Consider the following 20,706-nt stretch of genomic DNA (forward strand, 5'->3'; position numbering starts at 1 on the left):
CAGACATGTAAATGTGTAGCTTAACCTGCTGCTAGAAATTCTATTTGCTCAGTTTACAGTTCAATATATTGTGTGAATTGAGAACATTAATAATTATCAGGTTCACTCACCTAACCTACAAAGGTACTTTTTCCTATTTTCCAGCAACTGCGAGATGGGATAACATGAAAACCTATCTCCCAAGGCTGGGTGAAAGATAATTTCCCAAGTCGCTGCCACAGTCCGCCCCTCTAATGGGCGCAGTCGCTCCCACGAGTGATGCTTTGCACAGCCAGTCAATGTATCTCTATGGCTTTTACCTTCACTTTTCCTGTTTCTGGTCTCGCCCTCCTTTGGTGGAAGCGGGGCCCCTGGGGCAATGGCGGCTATATGGGGGCCTCAGTATTTTGGTGAAGATGACCAAGCCGGAGCCCCTGGAACTGGAAGAGGGCAAGCTTTGCTTCAGACTGGAGCCCCTGCTACCCCCTCTGCCGAACCAGTGCAAACCAGCTGAATCCCACTTCTGGATACAGTACATTTAGTTTTAATATGACTAATAGTACTGAGTTCTTCATCAGTTATGATGGATGAACAATACCATCTAGATCTATAGCTGTTGCTTATGTTGTCATTCCAAGATCTCCTAAATCAACATAAACTTACACATAGAAAGCTATGAAAACAGTTTTTCCATCATTAAAACAGACTTCTGGTATATGGAACACAAAGTGATTAGACTCGATATATCTAATATAAAATCAGAAACAGAGATGTTAACAAATAGGAAAACCACTAAGAATTAAGGCTAAAATTAAAAAAAAGGGGGGGGGGTTCCTTTAACTATTATCCATTGCTTAGAACAGACATGTCAAACACAAGGCCCGGGGGCCGGATGCGGCCTGCGAAGTGGTTTCATGTGGCCTGCGAAGCCATCCTGGAAACAGTGAGGGAAAGGCCCCCACTGCCTTGGCCCTGGCCCAGAGACCCTCCTTCTGCCAGAGACCCTCAGATTTGTCCCACTCCTGCCCAGGCCCCCATAGGCACCCTTGATGCGAATAATGTAGAGCTGGCCACGCCCACCCAGTAGGCCATACACAGTCTAGCCACGCCCACCCAGTAGGCCACGTCCACCCTGGCCATACCCACCCGGCCCCTTGAAGGCAACCGCAATGCTGATGCGGCCCTCAATGAAATTGAGTTTGACACCCCTGGCTTAGAAGAAGTACCCAAATGGAAAGTCTTATTAGGAAAACCAGTGTTCACTGATAATAATTTATAAAAAGTTTGCAGATTACAGTTTTAAATCAGGTAAGTCAAGTTTTTTCCTTGACAACCAACAAACCAGACATTATTTCTAAGCTATATTTTCATGGATATATTCTGTTCAGTTATAGTCCTGAAATGGCATTGATCACACTTGTGGATGCTCTCTGGCAGACTCAGGATGGGGATAGCGTATCCATCCTGGTCCTCCTTGATCTTTCAGTGGCCCATGATACTATCAAACATGGTATCCTTCTGGCCAAGCTCAAGGTTTGGAAGCGAAGGAATTTGTTATGGCGGTTCTCCTCTTTTCTTTGAGATCAATTTCAGTTGATGCTGGAAGAAGAAGAGAGTTCCCTACTTCCTTGGGCTCTGTTCTCTCTCCACGCTTTTTTAACATCTATAAGACACTACTGGGAGGTCATTGATCAGCATGATGCAGTTTCATCAGTAAATCTTCGTGATGGCCAGACCTATCTGTTCATTTGGTATCTTCAGGAGAAGGGTGGGGGGAAGCAAAAGTTCTTTCATACGGGAAGATATTTTTTATATATATAAAAAATCAGCTCAGCTGCTGTGGCTGGATGAAAATCATATTTTCAAAATTATGACCATAACAAAGAAGGCAGCAAAACTGATTCTAAAGTAGTGTTTATTGGTGGCATGAACTTGTGCTGCTTTCTCTGTGTTTATCTTTGTCTATAGTGTGAGAGCAAGAAGCAGCTTATTAATGTGCAGAGATTGCATACCAATGCTTAAATCCTGTTGAAGCTTCCAAGCTGGTATGGCGTTTCTGCAAAGCATTTATAAATGGTGTTTGAGTTAAAAATCCATTGAAACAGCAGCGATGGAGTTCCTATATCATACTAAGCCACAGTTTGTTCAATAACAATTTTTGGCACAAACCAGGTTCACACCATATATTAAACCGAAAACCATAGCTTTCACATAACTAACAATAACTGGTTCTCACTGTCCTAAGAGACTGTCCGCTTGTTTAGAAAGGAGGGATACCAAAGTCATCACTTCACCAACTATAGCCCCCAACCATTAGCACTAGGTCCTTCCTTATTTTCTGCAGATTCTTAACACATCTAATAAAATTAGAACTGCAATCTTGCAACAAGGTTGAACTGAAATGGTACGACTGAAAAACACAAACCTATATTTGGCATGGATGAATCTCAGGTTTACGTTTCTCTTCCACTGCTTCCAAATTCAGTTAACTATAGATTAACAAAATGAATTAGAACTTGTCCTCTTCCAGATGTTCTTGAGCTGCAGCTCCCAAATGCCCTGATATTCTTGCTAAAATAAATGGAGTTTAGAATGCAGGAACATGTGGAGCATGACAGATTTCCAAACTTAAGTGAACCACTGAATCTTAACAAGAATTTATTTACACATGTTAACTTTATACCAGAATGTTTAACCAGCCTGTAAGAAAATGTGGACCTTCTCCGAGCAACTGCTTATGAAAAAACAACTCATATCCAATATATATATATATATAATTCTTTTTAAGTACACTAGGTGCTTGACTTTGGATACTTGTAACAATTAATCTGAACTTTGTGCTATGTAGGCAAAACCATGATTTAATGCGTCAGGGGACCTTGGATATTTGTTTTCTGAGGTTTTCGCGGGTGTTTGTATGTGGATCTTTGGTCATTCGGGTTTTTCCCCACGTAGAATTGAAGGTGTAAGAGCAATGTTTCGACGAAATCCCATCCGTCATCCTCAGGCTGGTGGCTTCAGCTTCCTTCTTCTGGGAGGAGCAGAAGAAGGAAGCTGAAGCCACCAGCCTGAGGATGACGGATAGGATTTCGTCGAAACGTTGCTCTTACACCTTCAATTCTACGTGGGAAAAAACCCGAATGACCAAAGATCCATATATATATATATATATATATATATATATATATATATATATATATATATATATATATATATATATATATATATATACACATACATATATATATACACATACATATATATATATATATATATATATATATATATATATATATATATATATACACATACATATATATACACATACATATATATATATACATACATATATATATATATACATACATATATATATATATATATACATACATATATATATATACATACATATATATATATACATACATATATATATATATACATACATATATATATACATACATATATATATATACATACATATATATATATACATACATATATATATATACATATATATATATATACATATATATATATACATATAGATAGATAGATAGATGATAGATAGATAGATAGATAGATAGATAGATAGATAGATAGATAGATAGATAGATAGATAGATAGATAGATAGATAGATAGATAGATAGATAGATATATGGGGAATGGAACTGTTTTGCTGGAATTTTCAGGGTAAATGAAAGAGAAGCTATTTTAAGCAAGCAGACTGACAGTAACATAGCTTGTGTATCTAGAAGTGCAAGGCTTGATCTCCTATCTCTTGGAAGAAGAGATTGTTGATTTGACTGAGTGCTGAACCAGGTCTGTAATGGGTTCAGTAAGAAGGAGGAGAACAGGGAAAATGAAATCTTTGACAGTTCAATGTATTTTGAAAAGAATCACATCTTCAGCAAGTGCTAAAGGAAAGGGAAGGTTCGTCTGAAAAAGAATGCAGTGTGCCATGATCCCTCCAATATATTTTATTCTGTAATTTTAGAGTGTATTTCTAGTACATGCTTATTTACCAGGAGTTATTGTTAAGTGAGGAAGGAAATGTTGCAATAAAACTCTTGTTTTCAGTATCTTTAGAAACACATGTTACAAGTCCACACAACATGCCATCTATGCTAAAATGAAATCAGGTTGTTTCTCCAACAGAAGAGAATATTTTTAGCCCTGGGTTGAACTGTCAAGTCCTTCATGCACTTCAAGCTTGGTTGTTTTCTTGCGAACATTTCATTACTCATCTAGGCAACCTCACCAGTGTGTGTGGAAGCAGCAAGGACACCAGAGGGTGTTTCTGCTTCAACATGTTGAATGGAACAAAGAATTGACAGCCTCCTGTGTGAATGAGACTATGCCCAAATATGGTTTATTTGTTGAGGGAGAACATAACATTATACATAGCAATTAGGTCTAACTCCTACTTTTTGAAATGGACTCTCGTCTAAACTTCATTTGGAGTTCATTTATCTCCTGAGCTTAAAAAAAAAGCTCTTAATATGCTTTCCCCCGCCAAGAAGAATATTTCTTTGCATAACAGCATTATGCTATTAAAAGAAGTTTTACATTGATTATTACATTGTTATGCTGCTGATATTGTTCTATAGTTATATTTTACATCACTTTACTTATATTGTGTTTATGGATAAGTGTACATCAAGTAAAACTTCTACATTCTCAAGGGACAGAAGAATTTTCAACTATCCTACAGAGACCAACAAATTGTGTCTGGCTTGACTTGGCATATTTGAAATTACATGAAAATTACTACCATCACCAGCAGATAGATTCACAACTGGATGACCAACTGTACTCAATATGTAATTCTCAATGGAACTACAACTAAATGGAGGGAAGCATGCTGGGGGCTACCTCAGGGTTCTGTCTTAGACACAATACTCTTCAATATTTTCATAAATGATTTAGTTGAGAGGATAGAAGCAAGAAAAACCAAATGCACAGGTATAGAATAGGTGGTATTTGACTCAATAACTGAGAGTTGGATCTAATAGTCCTAGTGGACAACCACTTAAGTATGAGCCAGCACTGTGCGGCACCTCCCAAAAAAGCCAATGCATTCCTAGGCTGCATCAACAGAGAGGTAGTATCAAGATTACGTGAAGTGGTAGTACCACTTTATACTGCACTGGCAACATCACATACTGTGTCCAGCATCATACAAAAATGGTGCTAAGACCTTAAAAAGAGTATAGAAAAGAGCAACAAAGATGATAAGGGATCTGGAGGCTAAGGTGTATGAACAGTTGTGGGAATTAGGTATGTCTAGTCTAATAAAGAGAAAGATTGGGGATGACGTGATAGCACTCTTCCAACACTTGAAAGGCTGTCACAGAGTAGGGGGGGTCAACCTTTTTTCCAAAACACCTGAGGGCAGGACAAAAAGTAATAGATGGAAAATTATTAAAGGAATTCCAACCTAGAATTAAAGAGACATTTCCTGACAGTGAGAAAATTAATTAGTGGAATGGCTTGCCTCCAGAAGCTGTGGGTGCTCCTCCACTGGAATCTTTCAAAAAGAGGTTGGACAACCTTTTGTCCAGAATGGTGTAAGTTCTCCTGCTCAAACAGGGGGTTTAATTAGAAGACTTTCAAGATCTCTTCAAACCCTGTTATTCTATGTTATTCTACTATACTGTTTTTTAACATGTTATGTATCTTCAGAGCTTGGGGACATTTCATTTCCCATCTCCAAGCAATCTGGCCTCACTCTAACTGTTTTAGGAGGTTTTGAAAGAGAAAGGTATTTTGGTGGCTTTGTAGCTTTCCACCATAGAAATTTATCATGTTTTTCCCCCAGAATGACCAAATAAATGCACACCATATGACACAAACGTACACAGAGGGGATGCAAAAAAAATATATATTCCTCTTTTGCAAAGATTCCTTTTTCACTTCTTTCCTGCCATCCAGACACCATTCAAAATTCTTTCACAGGTTCTGTTTTCAGCCAAAGGGATCAAAGTGACTTTCATCCCGATCACCACGATTGCAATATTTTCTATATTAAGCTGCCTTCAAAGACAATTCTTAAAATACATTATTATAGAATCACCCCTAACCTGAAGTTTCTGCACTCCTGGTAATTCAAAAATCTGGAATTACTTAAAATGCTCTGTGTTGCATGGCACCAGTATATATGATTCTGCCTGTCCAATCTGATCAATGGGAAGTGTTACATTATGCTTCTGCTTGTTGTCTTTTTTGTATTGTGAATTGCCCAGAATCTCACAGTTGAGGCAAAAATGGTAAAATATTGAATGAAGTTTGTTGAATTACAACAACCACAGAAAGACATTCCTTACTGTGAGGAATATAAAAAGCTGTGGTACCTAAAATTTCCTTTGCTACTCAAATAATGAGCAGGCATGAGAGTCCTACATTCTTTTGCATTTGGCCAGATTCCCGTCATCTCCACCAAACACACACACAGCTGCAAAGCTGGAGAGAAATAGTTTAGTTCTCTTCCTGTGTTTTGCATTTCTAAATAACACGATGAGAGAGCAGGTGGAATTGGAAACTAAATATTAATGTCCTAACACCTGAAAAGATGCAGCTGGTCATTATAGACAATATTGGTCTCCTCCCAACTTGTTTAACTCCATTTGCAGCTAGCATAGCATCATGGGATTTGAAGTAAAACATATCTGGAGTATATTAAATTAGAGAAGGATGATCTAGTCCAGGGGTCTTCAAACTTGGCCCTTTTATGACTTGTGGACATCAACTCCCAGAATTCCTCAGCCAGTGTGACTGGCTGAGGAATTCTGGGAGTTGAAGTCCACAAGTCATAAAAGGGCCAAGTTTGAAGATCCCTGATCTAGTCTAAGGCAGCTTTCCCTATTCAAGCGAAGAATAATATGGAAGTTGAATGCTATATAGTCTATTGAATTGCTCTTTCTGTAGATTCATCTTGGACTTCTTTCTCTGCATCCAACCCACTCCACAGAGTTGTTCTGTCATGGGGAAAATAGGAAAAGGGAGGTATGTCCACCACCTTGAGTTATTTACAATACAAAAATAAAGACGGATATAAATAAGTGAATAAATCTATATGCATCTAATATAATTTGAAATAATTTTAATGTGAAACTTCCTTAAAGGAGAAGTTTCAAGAGACAGAAATTTGAACATAACCTACATAAGTCATTCGTGCAAGCATCCATTAAAAGAGCATAAAAGCATGGTCAGCCTCAAAGCAGGCTAGGGGCACCTGTGATTATCTCCATGTTGTTAAAAAGTGACTGTCTGAATGCTAACCTTTATGACAGGTGGGGATGTCTAGGTTTCTCTAGGAACAGATTCAAAAAACTGTTCTTGGCCATTTTTAAAAATTCACAGAACTTGTACTTCCCAAATTTTCAAGCAAACTGTACATGTGCAACTATACACAAAAAAAGTATGCATTAAGAACCCACTGAACAAAAATTAATATTGTAAAGCATAGGAAAAAATGTATACATTAGAGAAAGAACAAATATTTAAAAACTGGATATTTTTGGATGGGAGGAATCAAAGTCATAAATGGATGTACTAACCAGTACTTGAATAAAATGTAAAAACGAATACAAATCAAACTGAGGAGTCCTGAAATGCCATACAACTTTATGGGACTTGCACACATTACATTACTTTATTTAAGTATAAGGTTTCTTAAACCTGGTTTCAATCTGACCTCCAATACTTAGTTTTCATGATAAAATTTCCAATGATCTGCTCCTTTGTTTCATGCCAAAAGAGATGGGCAAATCATTTATGTAATACATGGGAGAAATTCAAAACTGTGCTTGGATGGGAGCACTGCACTGTATCGTAGACTCCAATGCAAGAAGCACAGCCTTTCTCTCCCAAGCATATTGTTTTATAAAAGGTAAGTATCAAGCCTCTTTCAAGCAGTTGCTTAAAAAAAACACCCAACCCTTTCAAACTGAGAAACACTTCGAAGCTTTATCAGCAAATTCTTTCTTCTGACAAGCTTTGCACTTTTCTGACCATAGACAAGCTGATATTGCCTAATTCAACCCCACAGCTGATGGTGTGATTGCCAGCTAAGTTACTGTTAGTCTTCAGACTGAAGTGCTGATTCTGTTCCCATGGGGAAAAGCATCACATCATGCATTCTTGTGAATGTCTGCTGTTCACTGTGCTCCACGAAAGAGGAGAAGGAAGAGCAGCTCTCAAATTATAAATCTGAAGGGTTTTATTTTTCACAATTGTGGCTATCACAATTTCTTTTTTTTTAAGTTGAATTTAAACAACTTGGAATATAGTAGCAAGGGAAGGGAAGGGAAGGGAAGGGAAGGGAAGGGAAGGGAAGGGAAGGGAAGGGAAGGGAAGGGAAGGGAAGAGAAGAGAAGAGAAGAGAAGAGAAGAGAAGAGAAGAGAAGAGAAGAGAAGAGAAGAGAAGAGAAGAGAAGAGAAGAGAAGAAGGATCTAGAAAGCTCTTTAGGGCAAGGGTCCCCAACCTCCAGTTCATGGACCAGTACTGGGCTGTGGCATGCCAGCAACTGGGCCACATAAACAAGCAAAGCCCCATCCACGGGATGCACACACCCCTTTAGTCCGCGGAAAAATCTCTCTCCACATAACCAGTCCCTGGTGCCCAAAGGTTTGGGACCTCTGCTTTAGGTGATCAGAAGCAAAATATGGCTGTGGTAGAACACTCTAGAAAGAACACTCTAGATCTGCGTTTCTCAGCCTTGGCCATTTTAGGATTTGTGGGGTTGAACTCCCAGGATTCCCTAGCTATTTCCCATTGTGGCTGGCAAATTCTGGGTGTTGAGGTCCACACATCTTAAAGTCGTCAAGGTTGAGAAACATTGTTCTAGATGCACCATACTGCAATTCCAATCATTCTCAGCCACGACGGTGAAAATGAACGCTGCTTATCGCTAATGATAGGAAAAATTTCTGATCATTCCATAGCCAAAAGTTTTTGAAATCCATGTTCCTTCTTACGAATGGAGATGTTTGTGACCTCTGTTCATGTATTTTAAAAAAAGCACACAAAATTTATCATTCAACAGTACCATCCAAAGTCAGTAGGCACAGCTATTCTCAGCATAGAAAAAACAGTTCTTCTCCTTGTTTATACATGTTAGAGATGAACAGACTGTCACGAAACTTTAAAAAAGGGTGGCAACTTTATCATTACAAACCATGATAGATTCATGACCAGGATACACACCTCTGTAGGCCTAGATCGAAAAAAACCTGCATTTCTTTCACATTTCAAGATTTTTAAATCAACTCCTTTCTACCCTATTTATTTTAAAAAATGGCATATTTCAGTAAGGTTCTACTGTATTAAAATATATTTTTTTTAAAAAAGCTTACTTATTCCTCAGTCCAGCACAGCTAGAGCTAGGAAAGCTGTAGTTAAAAAAAAGAATGAAAGAAACTGCTTCTTTTACTTGCCCAGGACATTCCCAGCCAGTGACATGAGTGGAAAACTTGATTGAGACACTGCCCACTGGTTTAATTATTGTATTTTTAGACCTGCACAGAAACACAGTTAGTCACAGTTTTCATTATCACCTATTAAAAATAAATTGGACTCTGAGTTAATACAAGGTTGCAGCATTCACCAAAATCATTAAATCTGAACAATCATTAAGTTTGGAACCAAACCAATCTGTAGAACTAATGTAACCTCTAGCAGACAACATACACCCCAAGGAAAAATGAAACAGTCTTTTGAACTGATAAAGTTAAAAATTTCAATTCAGATGACAAATGCATTTGTATTATACAACATCTGCCTTCATATATGAATGTGCCCCAAATCACTGAAGATTATATTCTAAATAAAGCCATTCTTTTCAGCCACTCTTCTAACCATAATTCTGTTTTCTTACACATTCTGCCAGTCCTGATCAACAATAACAAATGGGTTCTTGCCACAATGTACAGAGTGACCCCCACCCACAGTATGAACACATTTCCAGGAATACACAGTATCTACAAATGATGTTTGATGAGTGATAACAAGTCCTTCATTTTCAAACCATACATTGTGGAGACAAGCTATCTACTCTCTGCTATATGCAGATAGTATACTTGACCTGGGCCACAGGTCGGCAACCCGCGGCTCCGGAGCCGCATACGGCTCTTTCAGCCATCTCCTGCGGCTCCCAGTCCTCCGGCATGTGCAGTCCCCCCCCCCAAAAAAAAAGTGGGACTAAAAAAGTTCAACCAATCAATTCAAACTTCTCACGGAAAAAAAACTAGCAAAGTTAGAATTCTTCTTTGGACTCCACATGGCGGCAGCGGAGGAGGAGGACTGCTGGAAAGGTGAGTGGGCCGTTTTTCTGTATGCTGTGCCTTCCTCTTTCTGCTGCAAAAGAGTGGGGTGGGGAGGGACTTGGGTGAGTCTGCAGCAGCCCTTTTCCCACCTGCTGCGCCTTTCTCGGGCTCCCCTGCTGCGAAAACGTTGCTGCCATCTCTCATTGAGAGAATGGGGCAGCGGAGGCTTGCAGAACGGTGGATCCAGCCTCTGCCGGCGGCGGAGGCTTCCAAAACAGCGGATCGAGCCTCTGCCGGCGGCGGAGGCTTACAGAACGGCAGATTGAGCCACTGCCGGCGGCGGAGGCTTCCAAAACGGAGGATCCAGCCTCTGCCAGCGGCGGAGGCTTGCAAAACGGTGGATCGAGCCTCTGCCGGTGGCAGAGGCTTACAGAGAGGACAGTGGCGGACTGCGCCTCTGTCGAGGTAGCGGGAGCGCTTTGGGGAAGCCTCGCATGGCCAGCGGGAGGGGAAAACTCTGTGCCACCCGTCGCTCCCTCCTCCTCTCCCGGCAGCTTCGAGGGTTCCCAACCGGGGCCTGCTCAGAGCGTGCGCGCGGGCTTCCCCTCCACCGCCCCTCAGCAAGATGCGCCCCAGTGAGCTTCTCCCGCGCCTGCTTTGCCTCTCTGTGGCTTCCTCAGCCTGGCCGGCAGGCTCTTCCTCATTGGAGAGCCTGAGTTTTCCTACAAGCAGTCCAACTGCAAGCCCATCCCCGCCTTGCTGCTGCTGTGCCACGGGATCGAGGACCCCACTATGTGGCTGCCCAACCTGCTGGGCCACGAGACAGTGCAGGAGGTTTTGGAACAGGCGAGTGGCAGGCCCGCTGGTGCAGAAGTAGTGCCACCCGGACACGCTTGCAGAATGGCGGATTGAGCCTCTGCCGGCGGCAGAGGCTTGCAGAGCGCGGATCCAGCCTCTGCCGCCGGCAGAGGCTCGATCTGTCATTTTGCAAGCCTCCGCTGCCGGAAGAGGCTCGATCCGCCGTTCTGCAAGCCTCCGCCACCGGCAGAGGCTCGATCCGCCGTTCTGCAAGCCTCCGCCGCTGACAGAGGCTCGATCTGCCGTTCTGAAAGCCTCCACTGCCGGCAGAGGCTCGATCCGCCGTTCTGCAAGCCTCCGCCGCCGACAGAGGCTCGATCCGCCGTTCTGCAAGCCTCCGCCGCCGGCAGAGGCTCGATCCGCCGTTCTGCAAGCCTCCGCCGCCGGCAGAGGCTCGATCCGCCGTTCTGCAAGCCTCCGCCGCTGACAGAGGCTCGATCCGCCGTTCTGCAAGCCTCCACTGCCGGCAGAGGCTCGATCCGCCATTTTGCAAGCCTCCGCTGCCGGCAGAGGCTCGATCCGCCGTTTTGCAAGCCTCCGCCGCCCCATTCTCTCAATGGGAGGCTTGCTTCGGCTGCTTTTCTTTTGGCAGAGCCATCCATACTGGAGGTGGATGGGGGCAGGGCTGGTGCACGTTTTGCCTTGTTTTGCGCATGCGTGTGCGTGCATGCACGTGCGCGCACATTTTGTGGCTCCCACTTTTTTGTGTGTGTGACGGAACCGGTTCTGAGTGGCTCTTTTCCTTTTTCCGGTTGCCGACCCCTGACCTGGGCTAATCCACATGCTTTATTAAGTTTCAGTTTCAGTTTGGGTATACAGTAGTCTCAATTTACAACCATTTAATCAGTGACCATTAGCACTGAAAAAAATGACTTGCAATATTTGTTGCATTCCCAACTGCTGCAGCAATCCCACATCATGTGATCAAAATTTGGCAACTGGCATGTATTTACAAAGGTTGCAATATCTGGGGATCATGTGATTGCCCTTTGCAACCTTCCCAACTGACTTATGACATGCAAACTCAATGGGGAAGGTGGATTTGCTTAATGATTAACAACTGCAGTGATTCGCTTAACCATGGCAAAAAAGGATCATAAAATTGGACACAAATCACTTAACAATGACCTTCCCTATCAACAAAAATTCTGGTTCAGTTGTGGTCATAAGTCCAGGACTACATAATTACTCAGTTGCTGGAGAAATGATTCCATGTACAGATAACAAGTTGGAAGAATCTTGGTGAATACTGCTATTTACAGAAATATGGAATGGTTTCTGTTATTTTACTAGAAATATACCAAATTGTACCAAATAGATAAAAATTTAGGAATGTCTTTAATACAAAATCCATCTAATCCAATCTGGACCAGGATCCATTTAACTTCATTAAATAAGATTTACACCAAGGTAGCAAAAAACCTGGAACTGACACGCTGAAATACAATTCTTTAAAGAATTTGTAAAAAGTATGATGAGACAGCGAAATCTTAGGTTTGCTTATCTGGAAAAAAGTTGCATTTGGTTTAGTGTGGCTTTGTTTCAGAAAAGTGTGAACAGGGAATGTACAAAGTGGAATGAACAAGATTACACTGCAAAACATTCTTAAAATATAAGTCCTGCCATGTGGTAAAACCATAAGAATATTGTGATTTTTGAGTGAATATTGCTATTTGGAAAGTAAATCAGAAGTTAAACTTTTACAAGATAAAACTATGGAGTGTGTGTGTGTGTGTGTGTGTGTGTGTGTTCTGAACATTGTACAGCAGAACCAAATGCATATAGTTTGCAGGATTTAATCTTCAAATTATAGACCTAGGAAGTGCACTTTGTGCCCAAGAACAACACTAAACAATTCTAGTTTAAAGACTCTTTAACCATTCACAAAAGCTGAATATCCTATTAAACAAGAACATTTTAAAAAGGCATTAAGGCCATTTTCACAAATGACACTGAAATTTGTTTTTCGCAGTTCCCATTTCTGCAACTTGAATATAGAATCCCTCTTAGTTAAATGCACATTTGATTTAAAACTGCCTCTTGCTTTCTGTCTAGCTATAGCATAGTTAAGAAGTGAACTCATTTCAGATTTAAAAGGCTTTAGCGTCTTCTTGTGAAAATACCCTTAAAACTGAAGGGAAGGAAAAAAAATGCAATCTCCATCCCTATCTATTTCAAGCCAGTACTGTACTTAAAGGACCAAACATATTAATTCCTGAATGATGCTTTTTGACATCAAACTGCTCCACAATCGTCTTTTAAGGGTGCCAGAAGCATCACTTAGGATCCAGAATCACAGGGCACCTATGCATTCCTTCATTGGCTTCGATCTTTGATCAGGCCAAAATACTGACAGCTAAGTTGGGGAGGGGTGTGGAGGAATCAGAAGATACAAGGACTTGCTTTTAGGCACAATGCTTTATGTTTTTATTTCTTTAAAGCGTAACATTGTACTCACACGCACGCACGCACGCACTGTGTGTGTGTGTGTGTGTGTGTGTGTGTGCAGATTTATAATACCACACTCTACACCTATATATGCAACAGACAAACCAGTAACACTTTCCCCGAGATCTCTGCTCACATCCGAGCCAAGACCGTTTTAGCCCGGGGTGTTGCATAAACTCAGCCACCATCCCGTCCAAATGATTTACTAGTGAAACCAGAAACTTGTGTTGATCGCGTGAATTATGGGTTCGGTTCACCTCGGGAAAGCAACACTCCGTAAATAAAGGCGGCTGACTGCCTTTCGAAGGCAGCTCCCGATCAAGTCACCCGAGGCAATTTTTCAACGGCAAGCGCTCGCTCTCGCTCTCTCTCTCTCTCTCTCTCTCTCTCTCTCTCTCTCTCTCTCTCTCCCCCCCCCCGCTCTCGTTTCTCCCACTTGGCCTGCAACGCAACAACGACAAAAAAAAACAACTTGGCGGGGAAACCCGCTTTCTTTTTAACGGGAATCTGAGCGAGGAGGCTCCCTCCGCCCAGCAACCGCAGCCGCCAAGCGGGAACCGAAGCTCCGCCCGGGCAGAAGACGAGCAGGTGTCTGGTCACCACGTGGGATTCGAGAGGCTGATTTTGTTGTACCCGAAACAACTTAGCCGCTCCGATCCGAAGTCGCTGGCGCGTTCCTGGCCAGCGGGAAAGCTCCGTTGTCCTCGCACCGGGATTCCCCAGTCCCGTTCTCCCCTCGGCCCCCCCTCTTCCCCGCCAAGATCCCACGAGGAGGCGGGGCGGGGCGGACCCCTTCACGTACCTTTGGCGTCTGCCGCCCTTCGGCTCCCGCCGCTTCCAACTTCCTCCGGGCCCCGAGGAAGAGGAGGAGAGCGGCGATCCACAAGATCCCCAGGAGAGACAACGCCAGCCGCCGACTCATCCGCCTCATCTTGAGTTTGGAGAAGAGGAGGGAAGCGACGGAAGGAGAGAGAAAAGTCCGCCTGGCTTTGGAAAAGCGGGGGAGGCGGGGCGGGGTGGGAGCTGACGGGCAACGCTTCCCGCCCCTCTTGGCGGGCGAGAGCGCTGCCGGCGGGATGAGTTCAGGCGAGCCCCGCGAGGGGGCACGGCGAAGTAACACCCCCCCCCTCCGGAGCAGCCCGGGAGAGGAGGAGGAGGAGGAGGAGGATCAGAAGGGGAGTACAAGCGGAGCTGGCGGTCCCGGGCCGTCCTCCCTGCGTGGGGCTGGCGGGCCAAGGAGGAGGTAGCTGGAGGGGGAGGCGCCGGGGGTGGGGAAACGGAGCGGATGGCTCTTCTTGCCGCGGGATCGGAGCAGAGCAGTCCACCGGCGGCTCTGCCTGCTGCCAGCTTCCCGGGCGCCGCGGGAAGGGATCCCTCGTGGCTCAAGCCACCGCTGTCCAAAGCTGGAGCGCTTCTATCCCCGCCTCTGCTGGCACCGATTTCGGATGAAATCCCGCCCGCAGATCGGTCCCCCGCGCTTCCTCCTGCCCAGGGAAGAGTCGCCCAGGCTTCCCTGCCGACCGCACGCTTCCCGGGGCGAACGGAGAGGCAGGCGCGGGTGGCGCGCTTCGCTTTGCCTATTTATCCCCTACCCGGGTCAAGCTCGCCCGCCGGGAAGGGCTGCCTCGCCAGCCGCCTCCTGCCCTCCGCTTCGCTTGCTGCAGCCGTCGCCGCCGCCGCGTCGTGCTGGCAGCTCCCCGCGAGGATGAGATAGCCCGAGCCGAAGGAGGCTCCGGCGGGGATTGGCGGCGAGCGAGAGGATAAGCTCAAGAAGGCCGGCTTCGCTCCGGGGCCGGTGGACTCGGGTGGCTGAGTTGAGATGGGCTGAGGGGGGGGGGGCAAACGCGGCAACTTTGGAGCGAGTTCGGTGAGAAACGCCCGACCCGGCTCGGCCCGCAGGAGGAAAGAGGAAAACTGATGGGGCAACAATTCGCGATCCTACGGTTGCTGACTGCCATTCGGACTGCCGTTGGGATTTCCTTTGCCCTGCTTCAGAGGATCGGGACGAAGAGCAGCTCGGTGCCAATAGCGCGGTACCCTGCGCGTTTGTGTCAGGTTACCTCGAAACCCCCGGTCAACCATCCTCTCGCTGCGAGTCGGCTAAAGTTATTTCAAGATTAAGCTCGCGAGGGAAATAATAGCCTCAAGTTGCGCAATTTTGGCGGTTCCTCCTTCCGCCCTCCTCTATCCTTTGCCAGTTATTACACCAACGGGTAGGCAGGACAATCTATATAAAAATAATTCTCCCGCTTTACTCCGTGGCAGGCAGTAGTAATATTCACAGGCCTCCCTTCGTGAGAGGTTGAAGGGGGGAAAAAATTCTCCTGCTTGATTCCCCTTTGGGGGAGGTGTGGACAGGTCTATGCGGTACCCTGTATTGCGAGTTGCTGCCCGTATCTGGAGTACATCTCTGCATAACCTTCTCCCGGTGGTCCCTGAAGCAAAAGGAAGAAGCACAAGAAGCGAGGCTGCCTTGCAGAGGCACATCTTGAGAAATAATTCTTCTTGGGTAGGGCTGGCAGACTCCAGGCTTGTGGCATCTTGTCTTTGCTCAAAAGTCATTTATTCAGAATTAAAAGACTTTTAAGCCAGAAATGTTATTTGAACACCAAAATCAAATGGGGCTCACACACCCTTTTGCACAAAAGTTCTCATCCCAGTTACCCTTTTTATTACTAGCCTTGTAATTTCAGCAACAGTATTTGGGGGGGAGGGGTTGTGTTGTTGCTCTTATTGTTAAATAATTGGAAATCTAAAATCCTGGTTGGTGTATAGCAAGATGAACAAAACTTCTAGTTCTGTAATCTAAACTACAGTTTGCACGTTGCCACTTAACATTCATGCTGAGGCAGATGGCTTTAGGATGCTCCAACATCTACTTAGTAATAGCCGATTAATAGTAAATTATCTAGAGGTGCACTGGATCTACCTTCTGCCTCCTCTAACAACACTTTGTGATTTTTCTGCAATAACTAGCAACAATTGATAACTTTTTGGTGTGTGCTGAAGATACCTAGAATTTCCAGTGCACAGAGATTTTCTGTGTTTAATAATTTTTGTAATTTATTTTATTTATTTATTTTATTTTAATTCCATTTATATCCCGCCCTTCTCCGAAGACTCAGGGGCGGCTTACAAGCTTAGCAGTAGCCTTCATTCTATGTATATGCCTGCTTATTAGGGCTTTCATACACCCCCCAAGCGGCATTATTACAAAGTCAGCTTAATTGCCCCCAACAATCTGGGTCCTCATTTTACCTACCTCGGAAGGATGGAAGGCTGAGTCAACCTTGAGCCTGGTGGGATGCGAACCTGCACTAATTGCAGGCAGCTGGTGTTACTTAAGGAGGCATTAGCCCACTGCTCCACCAAGTTGTGCAAGGCTTTTGATACATCCACCACTATAAGGAGGATCCAACTATGCTTTCCAGCTTAAAAGCACTTCCTTGTTTGCCTGGAGACAGTTCTTCCTTTACAGGCCTAAAGTGAGTAGAAAAAAAGGCTCACTTTATTTTTCCTGGGCAATAGGAATTTTTGTGTTTTGTTTCATTTTTTTTAAAAAAGTTACATTTTATCAATGTTACCAAATGAAAACACAGTGAAATCACATGTAATAGTGTGTGCAGAGACAGTTTATATTTTGTCAATCATGCTTTAGAAAGAATAAATTGTTGAGAAAAAAATTACTTGATAGGAAAGTTTTTAAAAAAAATTCCCAGCAACTCAGCACAACTTTTACTTATTTTATTTACTTCCATGCAGACTTATTTTGCCACACTATTTGTTATTGTGAAAATTTGTAGCAAGAAGATATGGGGTGCCTTTTCTGATTTTTTTAATGCATAAATTAAACAAATTAAATAAAGAACATCCAAACACTTTGTTGAGAGAAATTACCTGCTTTCCACACCCAAGATACAGTAGCTTTTATATTCCATCTCTTACTTTAACAGAAACAGCTGTTTAACATTTCCGATTACAGTTAAAATATAGTATGAAGATTAGATTAATTTGTTCAACTGAAACAGCAGGGGGAAATTCAGGTAGGTGGAATTTAATTACTGGATTTGGAAAGGAGGGTATGAGCTTTTAGAGCTGTCACAAACACTTAAAAATAAAATCTTCAACAGGAAACAAATCTCTTTCCAGAAAACCTGAAAAATACCAACAGGTGCAACATCTCCTAGCTAAGTGTTTGTGGCAGTAACCTTGGAGAGGGAAACAAGTTTCCAGACCATGTTCATTTGTTTTTAGAGATGTACATTGGATAAATCAATCCACTTTAGAGTTGTTAGATGGCTGTCCAAAATGGGTTCTCTGTCAAGTGACAAAAATAAATTTAGATTTTTCTAAAACCTGAAAATATATTATTTCACTCCTGGAAGAGTTATAGAAAATCAGGCAGGTGATTTGTGGAGATACACAAAAACAATGGGACAGAAGGACTGAATAATCATCTAAACATAGGGAATGTTTCATTATGAGTTTCTACTACAGTACTTGAAGAAGGGATGCTAAGTGTTTAGCTGTCATTCTTACAATTTCCTTCTTTACGTTATTCTGCATTCTGTTTATTAGGTTTGTGCTCAGCTCCAGAACTCACAAAGATATTCTCCAAAATGGAAATGATAACACACATTTTTCTCTGTAATATCTTTAGATAATTTAAAGGCTCCTTGAAAACTACACTGTGCTAAATAATGGTTGGATAAGAGATAATAAAATTAAAAAAATATATCCATGTAAAAAAGATGTTGAGACTCTAGAAAGAGTACAGAGAAGAGCAACAAAGATGATCCTGGGACTGGGGGCTAAAACATATAAGGAACGGATGCTGGAATTGGGAATGTTTAGTCTAATGAAGAGAAGGATGAGGGGGGACATGATAGCAGTGTTCCAATATCTCAGGGACTGCCACAAAAAAGAGGGAGCCAAGCTATTCTCCAAAGCACCTGAAGGCAAGATAAGAAGCAACAGATGGAAACTAACCAAAGAGAGAAGCAACCTAGAACTAAGGAGAAACTTCCTGACAGTTAGAACAATTAACCAGTAGAACAACCTGCCTCCAGAAGTGGTGAACGCTCCAACCCTGGAAGTTTTTAAGAAGAGACTGGACAGTCATTTGTCTGAAATGGTATAGGGTAGGGGTGTCAAATTGCTGGCCTGCGGGTCAGACACGTCATCCGGAAGCCACACCCACTCCATTCTAGGCAATGGCAAAACCATCCCGATACGTTGCGCAACGTCACATGACGTCCCGTATTTGACATGTCTGGTATAGGTTTCCTGCATGAGCAGGGGATTGGACTAGATGAACTCCAAGGTGCCTTCCAACTTATCATCATCATCATTATTACATGGTGCTCATTGAGAAGGTTCAGTAATTGGCAGACTTCTATCTTATCAATGAATAGATAGAATGCAGCTATGCAGATTGGAGCCACTTCTAGATTTAAGTCTCTGGTTTTCTAGATTAAAATAATAGCCAGGAGCACCTTTTATTAGCTTTGTTCGGCGTGTAACTTGTGACAGTTGTGCTTCCATCATTTGGTAACTTTCAGGCATAATACTGCATGAGGCAATGTCTAATTCCAAACTGATAACTAAGAAACACAAAGAAACAATATTGTATTTTTTTTTCCACAAGCATAGCTAATTTGTTCTGGACTGATTTTTATCATTAAACCCTTATAAACAAGCTTGCAATTATTTTCAGCCTGGTTTTAATTTCAGTACAATTAAACATTACAACAAAATGTGTGTTGTTCCTCAAATAGGTTTGACTAGTAATTATCATTCAGAACTTTTTCACAATAAAAGTTATAGCCATGTATTAATTTCCACTGAGAGACACAAAGCATTCTATATCCCAACTATACTTTATTGTATTTCTCTCTGTGTCTCCTAATAGCTCCAAGTTTGACTAAGAAGCTTGATTTCCAACAGTTGCAGAATGTTGTGGCAAAGACAAGACCACCAACACTTGTGTAATTTGAATAAACTATCTTGAGTTTTTATTTTACCTTTGATTAAAATCAAAAGGCCCTGTCTGGAATTCAATTTCATTAAATTAACAGAATTTTGGTGTTTATTTAGGGAGCAGTTATAAACTCTAAATCTCTGTCTGATAAAGTGTCACATGTTCCTCAAGTTTAAAAACTCAAAATACCGTAGTTATAGTACACTCGTATTTCAAAATATCCTTTTTACACCTACATTATTGCAAGTATCATGTCAGCAAAATTTTCCTCGTAGGAAATAGTGTCAGGGAATAAATTAGAAATTGAAACAGATGTGAGCTTTTTGTACTAGCAGGCAGACTAGAGAATGAAAGTCTATAAAAATCTCAAATACTTCATAAACCTGTGGAGGGGTGGGGAGGAGGCAGAGCAGAAATAGGATGAAGCCATAATGTCTGATGCACACATTTTATACAGTTTAATGTAATTCTACCATTACTTTGTCTTGTTTGCTTCTTGTTTATTGACTATTTGCATTCCCCATAACCCCATTCTTTCTGATTTCTCTTTCCAACTAACTTTTCTGTTTTTCTAGTATAGCCTGGGTGTTCAGAGTATAGGCCTGAAAAGTTCATTAAGAACATATCTCAAAAGAAGACATGCTACTTCATCTTTGCTGTTTTTTCTGTGGTTTAGCATAGATTGAGCTAGCATACAGTATCAATAAGAAAAGAAAAATGAGGGGGGGGGGGAAACAGATGACACTTCACTGCAGGAGGCAGTAGATCAGACTCACACAAGCTAAGCATGTGGATGAGACCCAATTACTTCTCATTGATTCCTTTCTCTTCTTCAAAACTATTAAGAAACGTTTTCAGCAACACCAGGTGGAAAAAGGTTGCTTGCAGGTCCTTGAGCTACACCATGAAACAATACGATGTGGTTGAGCTGCTCCTGCATGTATGAACCATTGCCAGTTTGCTAAAGCCAAATGATCTGCATGATTCACAGAATTTTCCAGCAATTGCTTTGTCAGAGGATTTACTCCTGCTGAATTCAAAAATTTGGCATAACCACAGCCACCCTTGAATGAAGTTGGCTGATACATGCATGGAATATTTCTATGCAAAGCACCAGACCAACCTGACCGCGTTGTTTTTTTCCAGAAATACCTGGCTTTATTTTGTATGTCTT

General features: G+C 42.5%; 1 protein-coding gene across 1 annotated transcript in view; it reads right to left on the reverse strand.

Annotated features, from left to right (window-relative positions):
• The window catches only part of GALNT14 (polypeptide N-acetylgalactosaminyltransferase 14), a gene marked incomplete at its 3' end in the record, with an annotated part of 335,253 nt that extends 319,939 nt beyond the window's left edge, over positions 1-15,314 (reverse strand). Inside the window, exon 1 of the mRNA XM_081341474.1 lies at positions 14,355-15,314. Coding sequence (XP_081197600.1) covers positions 14,355-14,483 — 129 coding nt within the window. The 5' untranslated portion in view covers positions 14,484-15,314. The remainder of the gene's footprint in view (positions 1-14,354) is intronic.
• Between the last annotated feature and the right edge of the window lie 5,392 nt (positions 15,315-20,706).

This window comes from Vipera berus (genome assembly GCF_964194415.1).
Source record: "Vipera berus genome assembly, chromosome: 1".
Classification (NCBI taxonomy): Eukaryota; Metazoa; Chordata; class Lepidosauria; order Squamata; family Viperidae; genus Vipera; species Vipera berus.